This window comes from Eurosta solidaginis, chromosome 1 (assembly GCF_040869045.1).
Source record: "Eurosta solidaginis isolate ZX-2024a chromosome 1, ASM4086904v1, whole genome shotgun sequence".
NCBI classification, from domain to species: domain Eukaryota; kingdom Metazoa; phylum Arthropoda; class Insecta; order Diptera; family Tephritidae; genus Eurosta; species Eurosta solidaginis.
The window spans coordinates 376631475-376650977 of NC_090319.1; the positions used below are offsets into that span (position 1 = coordinate 376631475).

The 19503-nt window shown below is 35.1% G+C and overlaps 2 protein-coding genes across 4 annotated transcripts in view; one reads left to right on the plus strand and one right to left on the minus strand.

The window, feature by feature from the left end:
- The first annotated feature begins 2881 nt into the window (after window positions 1-2881).
- Window positions 2882-7081, plus strand: Skp2 (S-phase kinase-associated protein 2). Of its 2 annotated transcripts, none has more exons than XM_067763160.1 (6): window positions 2882-3034; window positions 3769-4450; window positions 4516-5055; window positions 5112-5526; window positions 6279-6438; window positions 6528-7081. In XM_067763160.1, the coding sequence occupies exons 1-6, from the start codon at window positions 2976-2978 to the stop codon at window positions 6712-6714; spliced, it is 2043 nt and encodes a 680-aa protein (XP_067619261.1). In that variant the 5' UTR covers window positions 2882-2975; the 3' UTR covers window positions 6715-7081. The 2 variants fall into 2 exon arrangements, with proteins under 2 accessions (XP_067619261.1, XP_067619262.1); XM_067763161.1 differs by lacking the exon at window positions 2882-3034 and adding an exon at window positions 3253-3577.
- Window positions 7082-7585: 504 nt separating this feature from the next.
- Vps15 (vacuolar protein sorting 15) overlaps window positions 7586-19503 on the minus strand; it is a 37155-nt gene continuing 25237 nt past the window's right edge. Inside the window, exons 15-16 of one of the 2 annotated variants that reach the window (XR_010949163.1) lie at window positions 9774-13289; window positions 7586-9715 (exon numbers count right to left, since the gene is read on the minus strand). Coding sequence is in view for 1 of the 2 variants with exons in the window: in XM_067763158.1 (XP_067619259.1) it covers window positions 13055-13289 (235 nt within the window). In the remaining variant the exon portion in view is untranslated. Of the gene's footprint in view, window positions 13290-19503 lie in introns of both variants that reach the window. The other variant, XM_067763158.1, reaches the window with a different exon arrangement.

Sequence of the window (19503 nt, forward strand, 5' to 3'; positions counted from 1 at the left end):
GTAGTTAGTAAAATAAGATATTCAAATTTTATTTTATTTATTTATGTACTTCCTTTGTACAATGTTTTACTTTAATATATGTACATCTTATATATATCACTTTGAATTAGAAGTCTTTCAATTTCATGTTTAATGGATTGAATTGACGATTTTAATTGTGATTTTCGTACAAAAGTGGCGATTGTAATGGAATCGATGGATTCTGCATCAGCAGTCGTAACAATAACATCGAAAAGGCCACGATTGAGCTTTTGGTGTCTTGACTTCGTCGCTAATTGTGAAATTGATTATAACTTAACACCTGTTGCAACAAACTCTGCCCCAATTTCTTTGGTTATTCGACAAAAATATTTTTTTTCTCGTACTATTCATGTAGTGTAATGTTTCAAATCATATAGCTCGGGATAATTACTTATTAGAATAATTACCTGTTCCTCGTTTATCTGCATTTTGGAAAATAGTTGTTCAAATATATTTTGTCACGCGGGGTAATGCAGCCAAGTTATTTACATCTAGCGACAGGAGCACTACGCGACACTTCCCTGGTGCAGCTTCGTGTGGCCTCAGCTTTAAGGGCCAGTTAAACTTCTTTAACCCTAACGCCATAGTCGTAACCATACCCATATCCATAACTATCTCCATTGTGATTGATTAATGGTACCATAACCTTAAACAGCTGAAATTTCCATAAAAATGAGGAAAACGCCAAAAATTACAAACATATTCCACAAAAAATAAGTCTCTTAGTCAAAACGTGTCCAAAACAATAAACAAAATATACAAAAAGTTAATAAATTAACCAACTCAAATATTTTTAGGTTATGGATATGGCGAAAAACCAAAAACCAATTGGTTGGCTATGATATGGTTATGGCTTTAGTGTTGGTATGGCACCATTAGTCGATTACATTGATTTCCATAAGGTTGGTTCGATGAGCTGTTATATCTGGTTATGGATAAGTCACCATTAATTGGTCCTTTAAAGGCCTGATATATCTATTCTCTTTGATTGCAGCTTTTCTGACAGATAGCTCATAGAAAATTATGTCAAAAAGCTGCAAGTAAATTCAAAACCTACTTTATTGTGACTATGACTATGCGCCATTGATTTCCATATGGTCGGTTGGATCTTGGATATGTCAAATTTGACAGGTCTTTTAAATCAGCTGTTTTGATTTTTGTTTCCATTTCATTTAGCCGCGCTTACAATTGTTGTTATTTGTAAAATTTTAATTAATAATCATATTAATAGTGCAGTATTTGCTGCTTGTTGTTGTTGTTACAAGTTTTTAACAATGAAAATTTTTAGAAAAGTTCTAACAAGTGGAAAAATAATTTCACTTGCAAAGCGTGCCAGCCCTTCAGCCGAAGCAAATGTAAAATTCTTCTTTTTATGCTTTGCCCACAACAAAATTTGGGAGTTGGCTACTTTTCAATGTCAGATGGCGCCAGTGTCGCTAAATCTACTGTGCCGATTTTGTGATCGGTCAGCGGAGCCGGCGGAATATATTCTCTGGGAATGCGACGCAATCTCAAGACTTAGTCCCGGTTTTCCAATAGTTGGTTAAGCTAAGCTTAAACTAAGTTTGCTTAAACAGTCAAATTTAAACTCCCGTTAAACTACTAAGCAATTTTTCAGTCATAGTTTAAGGCCGCATTCGGGGTACGCTTTTGTACGGGAACACTGTTTTTTTTTTTTGCTATCTAGATAATTTGTAGATACGGCAACAGTTGGATTTTGTTTACCCAACAAACATGGAAAAAAAGTTTCTCCAGGTTTAGAGAAATATATATCTAGTTCCAGAGCTGATATCCAACATCATGATGTAATTGTTCTTAAAGCAGATAGTTATCAAGTTGTTATCCAACTTCATTCTCCAATCACTATCCAACCTTTGAGAAATTTTGTACAATGTATAGTTCTCGAGTTGACCTCTAACGTCACTCTCAACTTATTTTCCGACCTTTGAGAGAGTTTCTGAAATGTACAGCTTTCAAATGCATATCCAATACATTTCCTCAGTTTATATCCTATTTTGGATATCGAGTTGAGGTGGGTTGAAAAAAGTCTTCCCCGAGGTGGTACCACCAAAGCCAACAGCTGTTTATTGTGAGAAATAAACACCTGGCTGATAGCAGCAAAGAAGCGCTATTAATTTAAAATAAGTTATAGATATTTTATTTTCTCGAAAATACTGTATCATTGTAATTTTGCATTTGAGTTCAGTGAGAGAACCACACATAAACACAAGTTTGGAACTATATTTTTTTTAACATAATTGCATTATTGCTTTATAAAAAATTTCCTTTTTTTCTCAGAATATTATGTTCTCAAGTTGAGTTCTGTTTCGAAACAACTTTTGCCTTGTTATCAACATGAGATATTGGTACTTAAACCCAAATGCGTGTTGGGTATATTCGACGTCATTGCCAATAAACGCAAATAACTGATAGGTTAAATAGAGTTTAACCTGTCAGATCGACCGCTTAAGCTCAGCTTAAACTTCAGTTAAAATAGACTGAAAAACTGCAAAATAAGTTTAAGCATAGTTTAACTGACAAACTGCGTTGAACTTGTACTGAAAAACCGAGCCTTAGTTCAAAGTTTTTCAGCTCATCATAAACAGGGCATTCCCACATTCAATCCCTCAAGCCAAGAGAACTACTAGGCTTCATCAAGGCAGTCGGCTTGGACGAGGTGCTGTGAAGGAGATGAGGGCACAATAGATCAATGTTCCAGTGCAATCCTCAATAATTATCTATCTAGGCCGAAGTGAAGCAACGCAGCAGACCGTTGTATGTATTCCCGGTATTATATCTTGTTTATTAAGTTTAAACACTGGCAGCACCTTTGTACTGGAATGTTGAACAGCTGGCAGTACTTCACTTGTTGATAAAACTCTGCTCGTGTTGCACTTTGTCATTTTTTTGAATAAAAGTTAAAGTTCTCCAAACAAAAGTGAAAAAATATTAAAATGACTAGTAAAAAATTGAAGCAAACTGATAATATTGAAAATTTGTGCCCGACAACAAGGTAACGTAATTATTTAACTAAAAAGCAACACCAAAGGGTATCCATTCATTAAACAAAGTTATTGTTGGTTTGGGGGGTGTAGTATTTTAAAACATTTTCCAATAGAAAAGGCGCAATATATATAATTGGAATGACAGATATGTCAGGCGAAATGACAACGTGGCTCAGCGTGTAATATACATTAAACACAGCTTGCGATAATTTTTGTGTAAATACGGGCGTGCGTTTGTAAACAGCAGCGATGGGCAGCACGGCGAATAAGTAATCGTCTTTTTTTTTGTGAATTTTACTTGTTGTCAAACAAAAGGCGGCGTAATTTTTTATTTTGCTTGTGCTGTTGCTTTTTATATGACTCTTTCCTAGCAAGTACCATTTTGGAATTAAAATCCCAATATAGGAGTTATTTGATAGGGAATAAACTTCATTCCTTTTCCGAAAGACCACCAAACCAAAGTGTTAAAGAAGAAATGTTATTTCACTTGTCTTATCTACACTTCACGGTGAGCAACGAACTACTATTGTCTGCTGGCGTCCTATATTAAGGTAAGACTGCCAAAATATGGTAGTTTTACGTGTGCAAAATTGTGCTGAGTAATTATATATAGAGGTTCTTGACCCATAATCGACGGATTTGACTTAAAAAGTCTCTGTACTTGTAGGCAGTCTGTGGTTGTAACCAATTTATTTGAACCAGTGTATTCATCGTTTATGTTTATTTATTTTAATACTTATAGAAAACGTATCAAAACAACACCACTCACAAATTGGAAGCTTGCAAAATTTGAATCAAGCTCATCACCCAGTATCCTTACTACCGAAAATTTAGAGGAAATGGGTATTGGAACGCTTGACTCAGAGGAGAGCTCTTCTTCAGCGGCTTCTTCCATTGCATTAGTGTTAAGTGCTAGTGCGGATGAAAACTCAAACGGCACAACACCGAATTTAGATGCACCAAAAATGTGTCACAATCGTATCATATCCTATCGACCAATGGACAACACTTTAGATAGTACGCTTAACAGTGATATGTCAAATAACACCTTAATAGGTAGTCCCAATATAGATCACCATGATGCCGCTAATTGTAATACAAGTCAACAAAGTAATAATATTAAAACAATCGTATGCGATTACCAAAACGTTGAAAGTAAAGAATCTCTATCGCAACAACAGGTTCAATTTAAACATGGTGATAATGTATTGACACAAAATAATAGAAAAGTAGCTATACTAGGTATAGGTGCGGGCATAGCCAGCAGTGGTTCGTTAAGCGTAACAACCGCCCCACAAGTACACAACGCCAATTCAAATTCCAATTCACCTTCAGCTGGCAGAAGTATTCGAAGTCCTCTAGCAACAGTTACTGGTAATAACAATAATCGATCAACACGAAATGCTTCGCAAAATTCACAACAGGTAATTTTATTTTATTTTTTTACTTAAAATTTTTTAAATATTATATTGCTTTACACTTTTATCAGATAATTAATACAGGTACTAATGCTACTGCCACCACAATCAATAATAATGCTCATGTTAACAATGGAAATGTTGTTGGTGGTACGACAAATACGGGTTATATGCTGTACGCGCCCAATTATATGCCCATACCTTCGACTAGCAAACAATCAACATTAATCCAACAGCAACAGCGACAACAAATGCAATTACAAATGCAAAGTTTAAGACAGCATCAACAGCAATCACAACAAACGTCTGAGCCACATATAGATTTATATGATAACTTTTTTTTGTTTCGTCAACACCAATTGAGTGATAATGTTTCCGATGGAATGGATCATTTTAGTAATTTATCAGATGAAATAATTTTACAAATATTTAAATGGTTGCCTAAGAAGGCGCTCATACGTTGCAGTCATGTTTCTAGACGTTTGAATAGATGTGCTAAGGATGAGTCACTGTGGACGCGTTTAGATTTAGGAGGTAGACATTTACGCGCTGGTGCATTAGAAAATATATTAACACGTGGTGTGGTAATTCTACGTTTGGCGCAAGCAGAGGTAATTTTATTGAAGTTTACTCGAAATAACTGTTATTAGTTCTCCTTTTCTTACAGTTAACTAATCCTGTTTTCAAAACTACTGATTTCCTGCAAGCCGAACCAAAATTTGAATCGAAGTTACAATATTTAGATTTAAGTATGGTATCAGTTACAAAACCTTCCCTAAAAATGCTTTTATCACGCTGTCGGCAATTGAAAAAGCTAAGCTTAGAGCATGTTCCGATCAACGATGAAATTTGCAATGAAATAGCAGCAAATACAAATCTAGAAGCTTTAAATTTAGCTATGTGCATAGGATTGGAGGCATGGAGCGTACGAAAAATAATGGAATCATTAAAAAATTTAAATAGCTTAAATATATCATGGACAAATTTATCGGTAGATGCCGTTACCTCGGTAGTGACAAATGTAACGCCAAATCTTATGCGTTTGAACATGGCTGGATGTCGCAAAACTCTTTATGATTCACGTGAGTTGTAGACATCCATATTGTATGAATGATTTTTGTATAAAATGCATATAAAATTGTTTCGTTTTGTTGTAGACCTCTACATATATCGCACACTAACTGGAAAAGAGTCATAACTTAAAATTTTTCAAAATCGGTTTTTTCCATTAACCAATTCACAGTACACATCCTCTAACTGCCCCTTAAATTTCGTTGTCATTATTTTCTTTAACTGGAGAATTACCGTTATGCAAGTTTTGGTGTTGATTGCATCGCTTGCGCTGTATCAACTAATGAGTACTATTTTTAGTTGTGTCAATGTGCTTAAGAACAAGTGAACAGTTTTTTACGCATAAAGCGTATTATTTTAAATTCTGACTTGTTGAAAAAAGTTTTAACTTTGTTGTGCATTAATTAAAGTTGTGTCTTTTTATACGTAAAGAGTAAGTAAATTTACTTGTATTATTGCGAAATGTGGCTATTTTGTTTTTGATGAAATAATTGTCATATATAATTGTCATAGTCATAATTCAAAATTGCTGTATATTTTGTCCGTAAACAAATAATTCCAACAAAATTTCGTCAATTCATTTTATAATGAAGGTCTCCTTTGTAAAACTGGATTTCAGTATAACATAACAGACGTTTTCACATAAATCGTTTTTCTTCTCTCCTGAACATTTACATTTTTCAAGTTGTGACTCTTTTGTAGTTAGTGTGCGTTATGCTTTATACTCAATGTTAAACCATTGCATCTTCATTTTTTTTCACAGATGTGGCAAGCTTAGCTAAACGTTGTACACAATTACTGGAAATAGATTTCTCTGATTGTACTGCATTAACTGGCAATGTCATTAATATTATTTGTAGATTTAAAATGCTTGAATATTTATCTTTATCACGTTGCTACCTAATTCCCGCCTCGGCCTATATGTAAGTATTATTAGGCCTTTAAATTTTTTGCAAAACATATTTGATGATGTGGAATAAATTTGTGTCTATTAATATTTAATATTCTCCAGGGATTTGAGTAATTTATCCACACTCACGTATCTTGACATATTTGGTATGCTGTCAGATACTGCAATGGAATTATTGGAACAAAACTTTCCCAATATAGGTATTAATAAATTTATACACAGTTCTGTAGCCCGACCAACAGTTGGCACACGTCGCACATCGATTTGGGGACTTCGTACACGCGATTAAAAAGCAGATGAGATAGACTATAAAAATATGTATTGTATATGTATATGTATCTAACTGTGTGTGAGAACAAAACAGTATGAGAGACAGTCTTTGACTGTTATTATTTTTTATTACCATAATGTTTTATATGTATGATGCAATTAGTTTCTAATGAAATCGTCATAAATGCTGTCGAAAAGCCTTGAAAAGAAGCATCATTTATGTTGAATACTGTGCAGAAAACACTTGCTTTAATTTAAGTATTTATAAGATCAGGCACGAAAAACAATTCTTGTCGCTTTAAGTTCATTTGTGCACCTTAAAAAATATACTGTGTGCTTCTTTCGGTTGTATGTCATTAATAAAACATTGTATTTTGTCATATATATTTAGGCAATTCTTAAGATTTCCTATTCTTCGTATGTCTATGATTTTAAAACACTCATGTCGATTGCTGAGTGGAATATCGCTCTGTCTCGGCAGCCGTTTCAAAAAAGCTCTATTTTAAAAAAACTTAAAAATATTTCAGGAATTCGGGGGAAGAACGCCCTATCTCAGATATTTTTCACAAACACCCTAAATTATGTCAGATTGTTTTGAATTTCTACGCAGTTAGGGCGTGTTTGAACTGAAACGTAACAACTGGGTGTATGCTCATTTGTTTATGGGGTGTATGTGCAAAGCAGATAGGGCGTTTTTGAAACAAATACAGAAATAGCTCGGTTTCTTCAAGTTTTCTGAGATAGGATGATATTCCACTCAGAAGTCGATATATGTATGCTTTGTTGTGGTTTCTCATAAGAAATGTGAGTAAAAAAAAAAAAACGAGCAAACTATACATAGTAGGTGTACTTAAGTGAAAATTTGATTTCGATACGATTCGTAATACACGATATGGACCCAGTTTTTTTATTTTTATTTTCAAGTTTTAAAACGATTTTCGTATAAAATTGCAAGATAATAAAAATTTGTGAATTATAAAATTGCAAAATAACAACAAAAAATGGTGAATATAAGAAAAGGTAAGGAATTATTTAAATACGGCGTATAACCATAAATAGCGTTGACCAGAGTCGTAGTTTAAAAAATACCGCAAAAGGCAATGAGAGATCTTGTAAATTGCCTATTTTTTGTTTGTTGGAAAAAATGTTTTGTATTGTGACGAATATTAGCATCACTAATCTGATACTAAGTAAATAAAGGCACAACAACAACAAAGCGAGGTGCCAATCTTGGTACTTAAACAGATCAATCATCATTTACTCACATACATACAAGGCAACGGAGAGATACGCCCAAGCACGTTTAGTCATCGATATGGTTACAAACTACAAGTATACCTTTATAAGGCTGGTAACCAAGCATGAAGTTCCAGAAATTACTAGACCTTGGTAGAGATGTGCTAATGAGGCAACCGAGAGTATAAAAGCTGAGCAGGCTGAGTAATCAGTAATCAGTTTTGATCTAAGCACGCTAGTGGTTGTGAAGTTAAGTGTTATTGTGAAGTACTCTCAAAGTAGTATAATAAAAACCATTTTGCATTATTGAATATTGGAGTTATTTATTCAACATTTTAGCGATTCGAACGTTAACAGAAGGTTTGGAATAAACAGAATTTCCCTAAATTCGTTACTGTATTATATACATGCATGAATTTTCTCAAGTGGTCCTGTGTGGCCATTTATACATATGTACTGCGACTTCATTTTAGAAAAATCTAAGAATAATTCTATCGTTGTTCAGTTGCGGAGGTACGTTGGCTGGCGCTGGTCGAATATGAATTGGTTAACTAAAAGCGCAGCAATTCAAACCACGATAACGGTCGGCACTCTTATCTGTAACTCGATTGGAAAGGCATTTCTTTCGAATATGAAAAAAAGGTAAACATTTGACAGCGTACGAAGCGCAATTCCATTGTTGTTGTGTTAACAGTACTTCGCCCCATTTAATGGGCACGACCATTCACAAATTGTCATCAAAGTTCTCTAACGGGGAGTCTAAGGAAACTGTCAGTTTCAACAGGGCCGACCATAGGGAGAGGTGTTAGAGGCGTAGGTTCCACATTACAATTGAAAAGATGATTGGTGTCATATGGGGACACATCGCATGCAGGACATACATTACGTACATATCGCACACGTAACTACAAAAGAGTCACAACTTGAAAAATGTAAATGTTCAGGAGAGAAGATAAACGGTTTATGTGAAAACGTCTGTAATTTTATACGGAAATCCAGTTTTACAAAGAAGGAGACCTACATTATAAAATGAATTGACGAAATTTTTAATCATTTGTTTACGGACAAAATATATAGCAATTTTGAATTATGACTATTTATGACAATCATTTCATCAAAAAAGGCACATTTCAAAATAATACAAGCAAATTTACTTACTCTTTACGTATAGAAAGACACAATTTTAATTAATACACAACAAAGTTAAAACTTTTTTGCAACAAGATAGTCAGAATTTAAAATAATACGCTTTATGCGTAAAAAAACTGTTCACTTGTTTTTAAGCACATTGACACAACTAAGGCAAGGCGCACACGAGGCTACGCGTCATAGACGCGTACAAGATATTTCATATAGCTACAATTTCTCTACGCCTCAAGATCTGCACACGAAGCTACTTTCGAGCGTCGCTACAAAAAGCAAACAATTATTGAAAAAAAAAAATAAAAAATTAAATTTCTGCAGCTATATCCGTCCCCGAAACCAAAGGAAAATAGGTACTAAACGTTGTTTGCATCCCCGTGCCTTTTTAAATTATGAAAGGCAATTGTAAACCACCGCGGACTAGAGAAAAGTGTGATTTCTAGTTCCCAACACTTTTTAGCCTTTTAAACGCTTCAACAATGTCTAACCAAGCTGTTGTGGTGTTTAATACTCTTTTTCGCTTTGGTAATATATCTATTAACGTAGGCAGTGCGGCGCTGCGGTAGCGTTTTCTTAAGCTTCGAATCCAGCAGAAATAAAAGACTTCGCAACTTGTTTGCAAGATATCGAAATGCTGAAAACTTTATTTAAGTCTATCAGATACACAATTCATTAGGATTCATCAAGAAATTTACTTACACTTTGTATTTCTACTGCGCCCATGCGCTTTCGTTAACAATCAAAATGGAAAAGAACTAAATTTAGTATAATATTACAGATGTAAATTAGCGAGTATAAATTGGCGAATAAGACGGATAGAGGATGAAAGTAAAAGGCGAAATGGGTTGCCAACGCGACTTTTCGCAACAATATCTTTCACGCACTTTTATTAACTAAAGTAACATTTTTTAACTAATTACACAAATTTGCATACAAAAAATGTTAACAAACATCTTTTTCTTCCTTTTTTCAAGCGTACGTACGCTCAGCGACCAACATTGCTGTACGCTTAGCTACACGAAAATTTCATGCTTTGTCGCTTTCATGCAGCTGGCGCCTCGTATGCAGTTCTCCATTCATATACATGTGTTCGGCATCAAAGCGTACAAATTTTGCCTGCAGCGTCTATGACGCGTAGCCTCGTGTGCACCTTGCCTAAAAATAGTACTCATTAGTTGATACAGCGCAAGCGATGCAATCTACACCGAAACTGGCATAACGGTAACTTTCCAGTTAAAGAAGAAAATAATGAACGAAATTAAAGGGACAGTTAGAGATGTGTACTGTGAATTGGTTTATGGGAAAACCCGATTTTGAAAATTTTTAAGTTATGACTCTTTTGTAGTTAGTGTGCGATATGTCGGGTAAGAGTTTAAACCTGTTACAGTATCCAGAACGAATTTCGGCCAGGGTGACTCGTGTCTCCCGTGGCAGTGTGCTTTCTTCTTCTGCAAGAATAGGATATCTATATATATAAAAGGAAGTGTACATTTTGATTGTCACTCCATAACTCGAGAACGGATAGAAAGATTGCCATGGAATTTTTAGGAAAGATACAGGAAGGAGAGATGATGGTTAGTTGATTTTGAAATCCCAAATCAGTTTAGCCATTCTTGAGTTATGATTTTTTTTAGAAAAATACTATATAAAAGAAAGTCGATTTAGTAGCATCAACCTGGCAAAACTGATAAATAGGCATGCGAAGCCGAAATAAAGACATGAATTAATAATACCCACATACCTATATATGTACCTATGTACGTCCTATTCGATTTGCCTGAAATTTGGTGTATTAATTTGCCTGTATTAGTATTTACGATCCTTTTTTCCGGGAACTAGACCAGAAAGGAGACGGACTGGGACTGGGATTAGGACCACCCCCTGGGACTGGCAATAACAGATGAAGGAGAATGAGAAGAACTTGGGAGAAGAGAAAAGAGGGTAGGAGAAGGAGACTGAGAAAGAGATAGAGTTAGACGAAATAGAGATAGATGAATCGAAAAAGACGGATGGAGGAGTGAATAAAAGATTAAGAAAAATATAAGAGGGGGGAGGCAGAGTTAGACGGAAAGAGCTTATTAAGATGTATGCAGATAGACCAAATTTAGGGCAGAACAACGTCTGCCTGGTCTGCTAGTTGTATATTAATTTTCGAATCGTATTACAGTAAAAGACCTGGAAAGGTCCGAAGTTGATCAACAACCGAATATCGTTTGGCCTGCCTTAAGGGGAAAGTAAAATGCAACTTCCCGAATTTATGTATTCATGAACGTAGTTTTTCGAACCGTCACGAATTCCGGGCGAATTCTTTAAATTACATTTTTCGAATGGGCGCATATGCAGCTTAATTTATCTGGCAGCTATATGCAGCGACATTTCTCAAAATTTAATTGAATGGTATTTTCTAAACTTATTAAAAATTAAAAAAATGTATTGATATAAATAATACTTGTGAAGTTATTGAAATGCGGCATTACATACAAATGTTATATATTATTTTTATTTTATTGTGACTAAATAAAATAGAATACATAAATGAAATACGTTTGGTTATTATTATGGAAGGTTTCTGCCATGCCTGAATAGTAAGGTTTCCTTATTTCAACAGCAAAGGGTTTTTGAACTTGAGTTAACAGTATATCTCACTTCTCCGTACGTACCGATTGTTGTTGTAGCGATAATGACACTCCCCGATGGCCTTGGGAGTGTTATCTATGTTAGGGCTGTGCACTGCATCTGGATTTTTCAACTATCCGGATAAACCGGATAGCTGAGCAAAAAATCCGGCTATCCGGTATCCGGATGCGTAAACGGAAAATCCGGATATCCGTATGTTCGGATACTGGAATATAAAAGTTGAATATCTACAAATCAGAATTGAACGAAGCAAACATCGAAAAATTATTCACAAAATATGTTTGTAGATTATTAAATTAACGTTAAAAATTAAAAAGCTACAATTTTACAAACAAGTGAAAATAAGAACAGTGCCATTTGTTTATATTGTAAAAAAACGCTGTTAATTGATTTAAATGCGAATTTATTGCTATTAATGTTAAATAAACATATATGGTACATCAATTTGTTGCTTTCACTGGATATCCAAATATACGGTTATTAACCGGATCTTCATAAATCCGGATATCCGGATAGTTTCGCAAACGAATATTAACCGGATATCGATGCCTGTCAACGGAGGATATCCGTATGGATATCCAGATATTCGAATATGCGGATAGTCCTAGCCCGACCATCTCGGGAACGATTTGGTATGACCACATGAAACCTTGTAGACCATGTCGCCCACCCACCCCCTAGATCCATCAGCAGATCGGGGTCGCCAGAGCCTCGGCTGTTAATTAAACAGGATATGCCACGGGTAGGTGAGGTTGACAATTGGGTTGGAGCAGCTATATAATGCGGTGGCAACTTGAGAGGGTTGAGTTACACAACTTGAATCAATTTTATATTTTAGTCGCCTCTTACGACAGGCATACCTACTGCGGGTATATTCTAAGCGCCCCTAACCCGCTGGGCTACGTATCGATTGTCAATTTTAATTGTTTGGCTTGTTTGTTTCGATTGCAAATACTTTGCATGATGGTACGATGATTAAATTGTTGACTTCGGCAATCTTTGAAGACAATTCTTGGATGGGCGCACCTTTTGCACGAGGTCAAAGAATTGGTAAAACAACAAACTAAAAAATAAAATTGAAACAAAAACTTTAAAACTTTATTGCTGTAGAAATGTGTCAACCTTGGTATTCAGCCATGGATTTGCATATAAAGCTTTATGCATAATTACAGTATTTAAAAGAAGAAATCACAATAAATCAAAAAATTGGATTGAAATGTAAAAACTGACGACTCACAGGCATATGTGTATATTCTTTTATACACACATATGCTTCAAATACATATATAATATAGCTTATGTTTACTAAAATAAATTAAGCTTAAAATTGATTACACCATTCTCTATCTCCACAATTTAATTACGCCATCGCGTGCAGCAGATGCCATATAAATTTGTCCTTTGTCCGTTTTACACATTAATAAATCAGTTATGGCATCATGATGACATGGCGATGGCATATCTGGACCGGAACGTGGATTTTCTTCCATTGAACAGCTAGCTGAATTTAAATCTGAAGGATTGCTTAATGTAATGGTTTGTTCATAAATCACTTGGCTGCCATCAATTATTTGCGTGCTGAAAATACGAGTTGAAAACAAAATTTGTAAATTGTTAAAAGATTAAATATAAACAGGAAACAAAAACAAGTAAGGAAGTCCAAGTTCGAACATTCACCCTTATCGCGAGTTTTATTTTCACCCGAAAATATTCACAGTTTTTGTTCACCCTATCGCAGAGGGTGGCGAAACAATTTTTCATGTTCGAAAAAGATTTCACCTTATCGGCAACTCTTTGTTCGGGCGAAATGAACAGCGGGGAAACCAAAATTTGTTCACATATATTTTACAGGCGAACAAGAGGAAAGCAAAATGTAATTAATTTTTTGTTTTGAAATTTGATACTCTTATAATTATATGTACTTCTATTATTAGAAATAAATCAATAAATAATGCACAATCGGAAGCTGAGTGGAAAAAAGTGAAATTCCTGTATTGCTAAGTATGTAAATTATATTTTTTCATAACGTATCAGTCGGCCAAGTTATCCATTGTGGACAAAGCAACGGTTCCAAAATGTTGATCACCTCACTGAAACAAGATTACCTAAGACCCACTTCATGGTCCTTTCCAACGCTTTTTTCCTATGCGAAAAAAACGAAGACATTTACCCAACTTTACAATTGGTGGAACTCCAAATTTTTGATTCAATGGTGGCAAGGAGTTGGTAAGAATAACTAGCAAATATTAGAATGCCAGCTTGTTTAGCTTGTAATATTGGCGAAAGCTAATTGAAAAAAATTAACTTGTTATTCAAAAGTGCTGAAAATAGTAAGTTTTAGCTTACAGTGAATCATTTAGCTCCAAGGGTTAGAACTGTCCCTTAATTGCCTCCAAATCGCTTTCACATATACATATATTCGCCTCGCGCTCAATCAATACCAGCCTAAGTGCAATACTAAACATTATTTTATTAATTTTTTATTTATATTTTTGTTGTATTTTAAGGAAATATATGCTTGGTTACAAAATTTACACAATTGTTATTTGTTCACTGCCAATTCGCAATAGAGCATCAGCTGTTTCGAAGTGAACTTTTGTTCGCCCGAAATTGCCGATAGGCGGAAAAACTTCACCCGAACAAAAGAAGTGAAGGCGAACACTTTTCCGCGTGAACTTCGCGATAAGGGTGATTATATACCCAGCTCTCATATATATATATATATATGTATAAGGTATACATGTAGGAATTAATCCTGACAGAGTGGCAACACCACGGCGGAGCAAGCGTCATACGAACGAGGAGTAGGGAAAATAGAATAGAATTGAATAGAATTCAGTCGTTATTCACTCGTCGGTCGTTCAACACTTTCTAAATCGTCAAATTTATTCAACATAAAAGTTCTTTAATATAATTTAATCAAAATTAAACAAATACCTGTAATAATCCGAATTCATGTAAAATACATTTTTTAAATCACAAACTGTGTCGTGTTTGATTGGAAGTCGTGCTTGAGTGAGGTAAGAACCACATACATTTATAAAAAAAAAAAAATAAAAAAAAAAAATGTAAGGCGCGATAACCTCCGAAGAGATTTTAGGCCGAGCTTCTCTTCCGTTTTACGTCGTGCTCCTTTTTAATTTTTCCTACAAATTGGCGGGCGGGGACCTACTTGTTTTATGCCGACTCCGAACGGCGTCTGCAAGGCAGATGAGTTTTCACTGAGAGCTCTTCATGGCAGAAATACACTCGCCAAACACTGCCGAGGGGCGACCACGTATAGTAAAATTTTCTTCTAATTGAAAAACCTTTTTTCTGAAATTTTGATGTTGCTTCGCCCGGGGCGTGAACCCAGGATATTCGGCGTGGTAGGCAGAGCACGCCACCATCACACCACGGTGGCCGCCACCACATACATTTAGCGAGAAATAAAACGGACAATAAATTATATGAAACCGGAAATGAACTTCTCAAAACAGCCAAAGAAACAATGTTGCTAAAATTGGCCGCTTTTTATTCGTATTTGGTATTGAAAGGACGTGTACCAGTATCATTCACAATATTTTTTGAATTTTCGTACTTTGCACTAATCTATATTGTGACGAATATCAATATCACTAAGTGATACATCACTAAGCGGTTATTAAATAAAGGCACAACAACAATAAAGCAAGCTGCCACTCTTGGTACTTAAACAAATCAATCATCATTCACACACATATGTACATACAAGGCAACGAAGAGATACTCGCAGACACATGTAATCATTAGCCGAAGTAGTACTCACATATACACACGCATATGGCTATGCGAGAGGCTATAAACTACAAATACACATGCATATAGCTGGTAACCAAGTAGTAGATTCTACAAGGGGAAACGTCTAGACATTTGGAGAAATATGCGGACAAGGCAACAAAGAGTATAAAAGAAGCACAAGCTGAGTAGTAAGCAAGCAGTTTGATTTACACACGCAATTAGTTGTGAAGTAAGAGTTATTGTGAAGTACTCTCAAAGTAGTCTAATAAAGACCATTTTGCATTATTGAATATTGGAGCTATTTATTCAACAGTTTAGCGATTCGAACGTTAGCAGCAGGTTTGGAATAAGTGGAATTTCTCTAAATTCGTTACAATATCTATAATCACCATTATAGTTACGTGCCATAAAAACATTGCCAAACTATCACTAAAACTTTAAGCAATTTTTTATGAAAAAGTGCGCTGGCTGTTACCGAAATTTTCTAAGATCTATATATGTACATATGTGTAATTCCAAGAATTATAATTCTGCGAAATTGCAAAGTCGTACTAACCGCTTTTGATTTATGGCTAAAAACTTTTAATACATTTTCTTTTTCTAAGTGCGGCGCCACTCTCATTTTTAAACGGTTTTATTTAGCTTGACTTGACAGGCAGGCCGCACGGCCGCATGCACGGCCGTTGTGAACGAATTTTGTAATTGAAATTTAAGTAACTTCCCGATAAGCTACAAGCTTGAAACTTGGAATATAGTTCAGAACCCGATGACAATGCAATAATAGGAAAAAAATCGCCGCTAGGTGGCGCAAGGATCGAGATATTCACAAAAATTGTATTTGTGGTCCGATTTGGCTCATATTTGGAACACAATAGATAAAAGAGTAGAAAGCGACCTATGCAAAAAAAATCGCCGCTAGGTGGCGAAAGCATGGAGATATTCTCAAAAATCGTATTTGTGGTCCGATTTGGCTCATATTTGGAACACATATACATACAAGAATAAAAAGCGACCTATGAAAAGAATCGCCGCTAGGTGGAGCAAGCATCGAGATATGCACAAAAATCGTATTTGTGGTCCGATTTGGCTCATATTTGGAACACATAATACATACAAGAATAGAAAAAATCGCCGCTAGGTGGCACAAAGATCGAGATTTTCACCCTTATCGCGAAGTTCACGCGGAAAAGTGTTCGCCTTCACTTCTTCTGTTCGGGTGAACTTTTTCCGCCTATCGGCAATTTCGGGCGAACAAAAGTTCACTTCGAAACAGCTGATGCTCTATTGCGAATTGGCAGTGAACAAATAATTTACTTACAATTGTGTAAATTTTGTAACCAAGCATATATTTCCTTAAAATACAACAAAAATAAAAATAAAAAATGTATAAAATAATGTTTAGTATTGCACTTAGGTTGGTATTGATTGAGCGTGAGGAGAATATACATAAATGTGAAAGCGGTTCGGAGGCAATTAAGGGAAAGTTCTAACCCTTTGGAGCTAAATGATTCACTGTAATCTAAAAATTACTATTTTCAGCACTTTGAGTTAATTTTTTTCAATTAGTTTTCGCCAATATTACAGGCTAAAGTCGGCATTCTAATATTTGCTAGTTATTCTTACCACTCCTTGCCGCCATTGAAGCAAAAATTTGGAGTTCCACTAATACTAAAATTGTGTACATGTCTTCGTTTTTTCGCACAGGGAAAAGGCGTCGGAAAGGACCATGAAGTGGGTCTTACCCAATCTTGTTTCAGTGAGGTGTTCAACATTTTGGAACCGTTGCTTTGTCCACAATGGATAACTTGGCCAACTGATACGTTGTCATAAAAAATAGAATTTACAGCAATACAGGAATTTCACTTCTTCCACTCAGCTTCCGATTGTGCATTATTTATTGATTTATTTCTAATAATAAAAGAATATCAAATTTCAAAACAAAAAATTACTTAAATTTTGTTTTCCTCTCGTTCGCCTGTAAAATATAAGTGAACAAATTTGGGTGTTCATTTCGCCCGAACAAAGAGTTGCCGATAAGGTGAAATCTTTTTCGAACACGAAATATTTTTTCGCCACCCTCTGCGATAGGGTGAACAAAAACTGTGAATATTTTCGGGTGAAAATAAAACTCGCGATAAGGGTGATTAAAAAAAAAAAATCGTATTTGTGGTCCGATTTGGCCCATATTTGGAACACATAATACATACATGAATAGAAAGCGACCTATGATGTCCGATTTGGCTCATATTTCGAACAAATATTACATACAGTCCGGTAGAAGTGACATCAAAATATTTTGGAGTTCGAGGAGGGACACGCATACGTGGTGCAGAGTCTATTAAAGCCTTTGGAAGGATTATGTATAGAGGACTTAGATTGTAAAAAATTGTCAGGAAAGAGTCCTTGTAATAATGAGTCACTAAATGAACTAAATAGAATGAGAAATAATAGGCAATTAAATAAAGACTAAAAACTTGCAAAAAAAATAATTAAAAAAAAATTTTCAAGTTAAACGGTTTTATTGAAAACAATACTTACATGAAATAATAATAATATTAAAAGCTAGAAAATAATTAGGTAGGTCTTAGGTACTAGTCATCACACTCCTCATCAATCTATGGCATTGATCAGGCAATTAAATAAAAGTGTTGAGCATCGAAAAATTATTTAAAAAAAAATGTTTGTAGATTATTAAATTAACGTCAAAAATTAAAAAGCTACAATTTTACAAATAAGTGAAAATAAGAACAGTGCCATTAGTTTATATTGTGAAAAAACGCTGTTAATTGATTTAAATGACCCACGAATTAATTTTTATTAATGTTAAAAAAACATATATGGTACATCAATTTGTTGCTTTCACTGGATATCCAAAAATACGGGTTTTAACCGGATCTTCATAAATCCGGATATCCGGATAGTTTCACAAACTAATATTATCCGGATATACATGCCGTCTGGATTTTATCCGTGTCAACGGATATCCGTGTGGATATCCGGGTATTCGAATATGCGGATAGTCCCAGCCCTAGTATATATGTTAGCCAGAACAACCTACATGTCAAATGTGGGCGGTGCTACGCCCATTTGCACAAATTTGACGATTTTTTTTTGGGTCGTAAGATCAATCCACGTATCAAGTTTGGGATACAAGGGGTTGATAAGCGCAATACAAAGCTTTATAGCTTCAAAGCTTCTGCAACCCAATTTTCAACATCACCTACGCGAGGGGAATCAACAAATTAAATGGGGTTACACTGAAATGACTGTCCTTGGTCGGGAAAAATCCCGAGTCGCCCCGGTACATAGAGCCGACTGCGGCAATCCTGTTACAAATATGAATGCATCATACACATATTAAGCAGGTGAGACTCTGGCGACCACAAGTCCCTCATGGAACTGGGAGATGGGGAGGGCGGGATGGCCTAGAAGGTTTAATGTGGTCATATTCAGCCCTATTCTGCATTTCGACTTGGATTGGAATTTTTTCGATTTGGCAATTTTGGTATTCTGTGTTCCAATCTCTTTCGATCCAACTTCGAATCGTTCGATTTTTTGTATTCTGCATTTCGATCGTAGTTCCGTTTTTCTAAGTTGCCAATTAGTTGGCGGAAAAATATTTTCTTTTTATTTTTTTTATTAATTTATAACAGAATTTTAACAAAAATGTAAGTAAAACTTGTTAAGAAACGTAGAAGGCTTGATGATGATTGTTTTTTATGTTTCCAGGTCAAAAACAACATGTCGATGTCGAAGTCCTTGGACGTATTTGCCCCGCAAAAGTATCTAACACATACTTGAAAGCATCCTTGTTAAGTCGAAAGTTTTTTTTTGAACCTAAATAAGAAAATAAGTCTTTAAACTTTACCACTTTTAAGTTCAATTTCTTACAATTCGTCACTCATCTCAAATGGATTACACAAATCTCGCAATATTTGCCTTTCCATTCTCGCCTGGCAATTTTCGTATGCGTTGTTTTCCAACTCCATAAATAATGCCGCGGCTATTGATTCCATTATAATAGACAGCTATA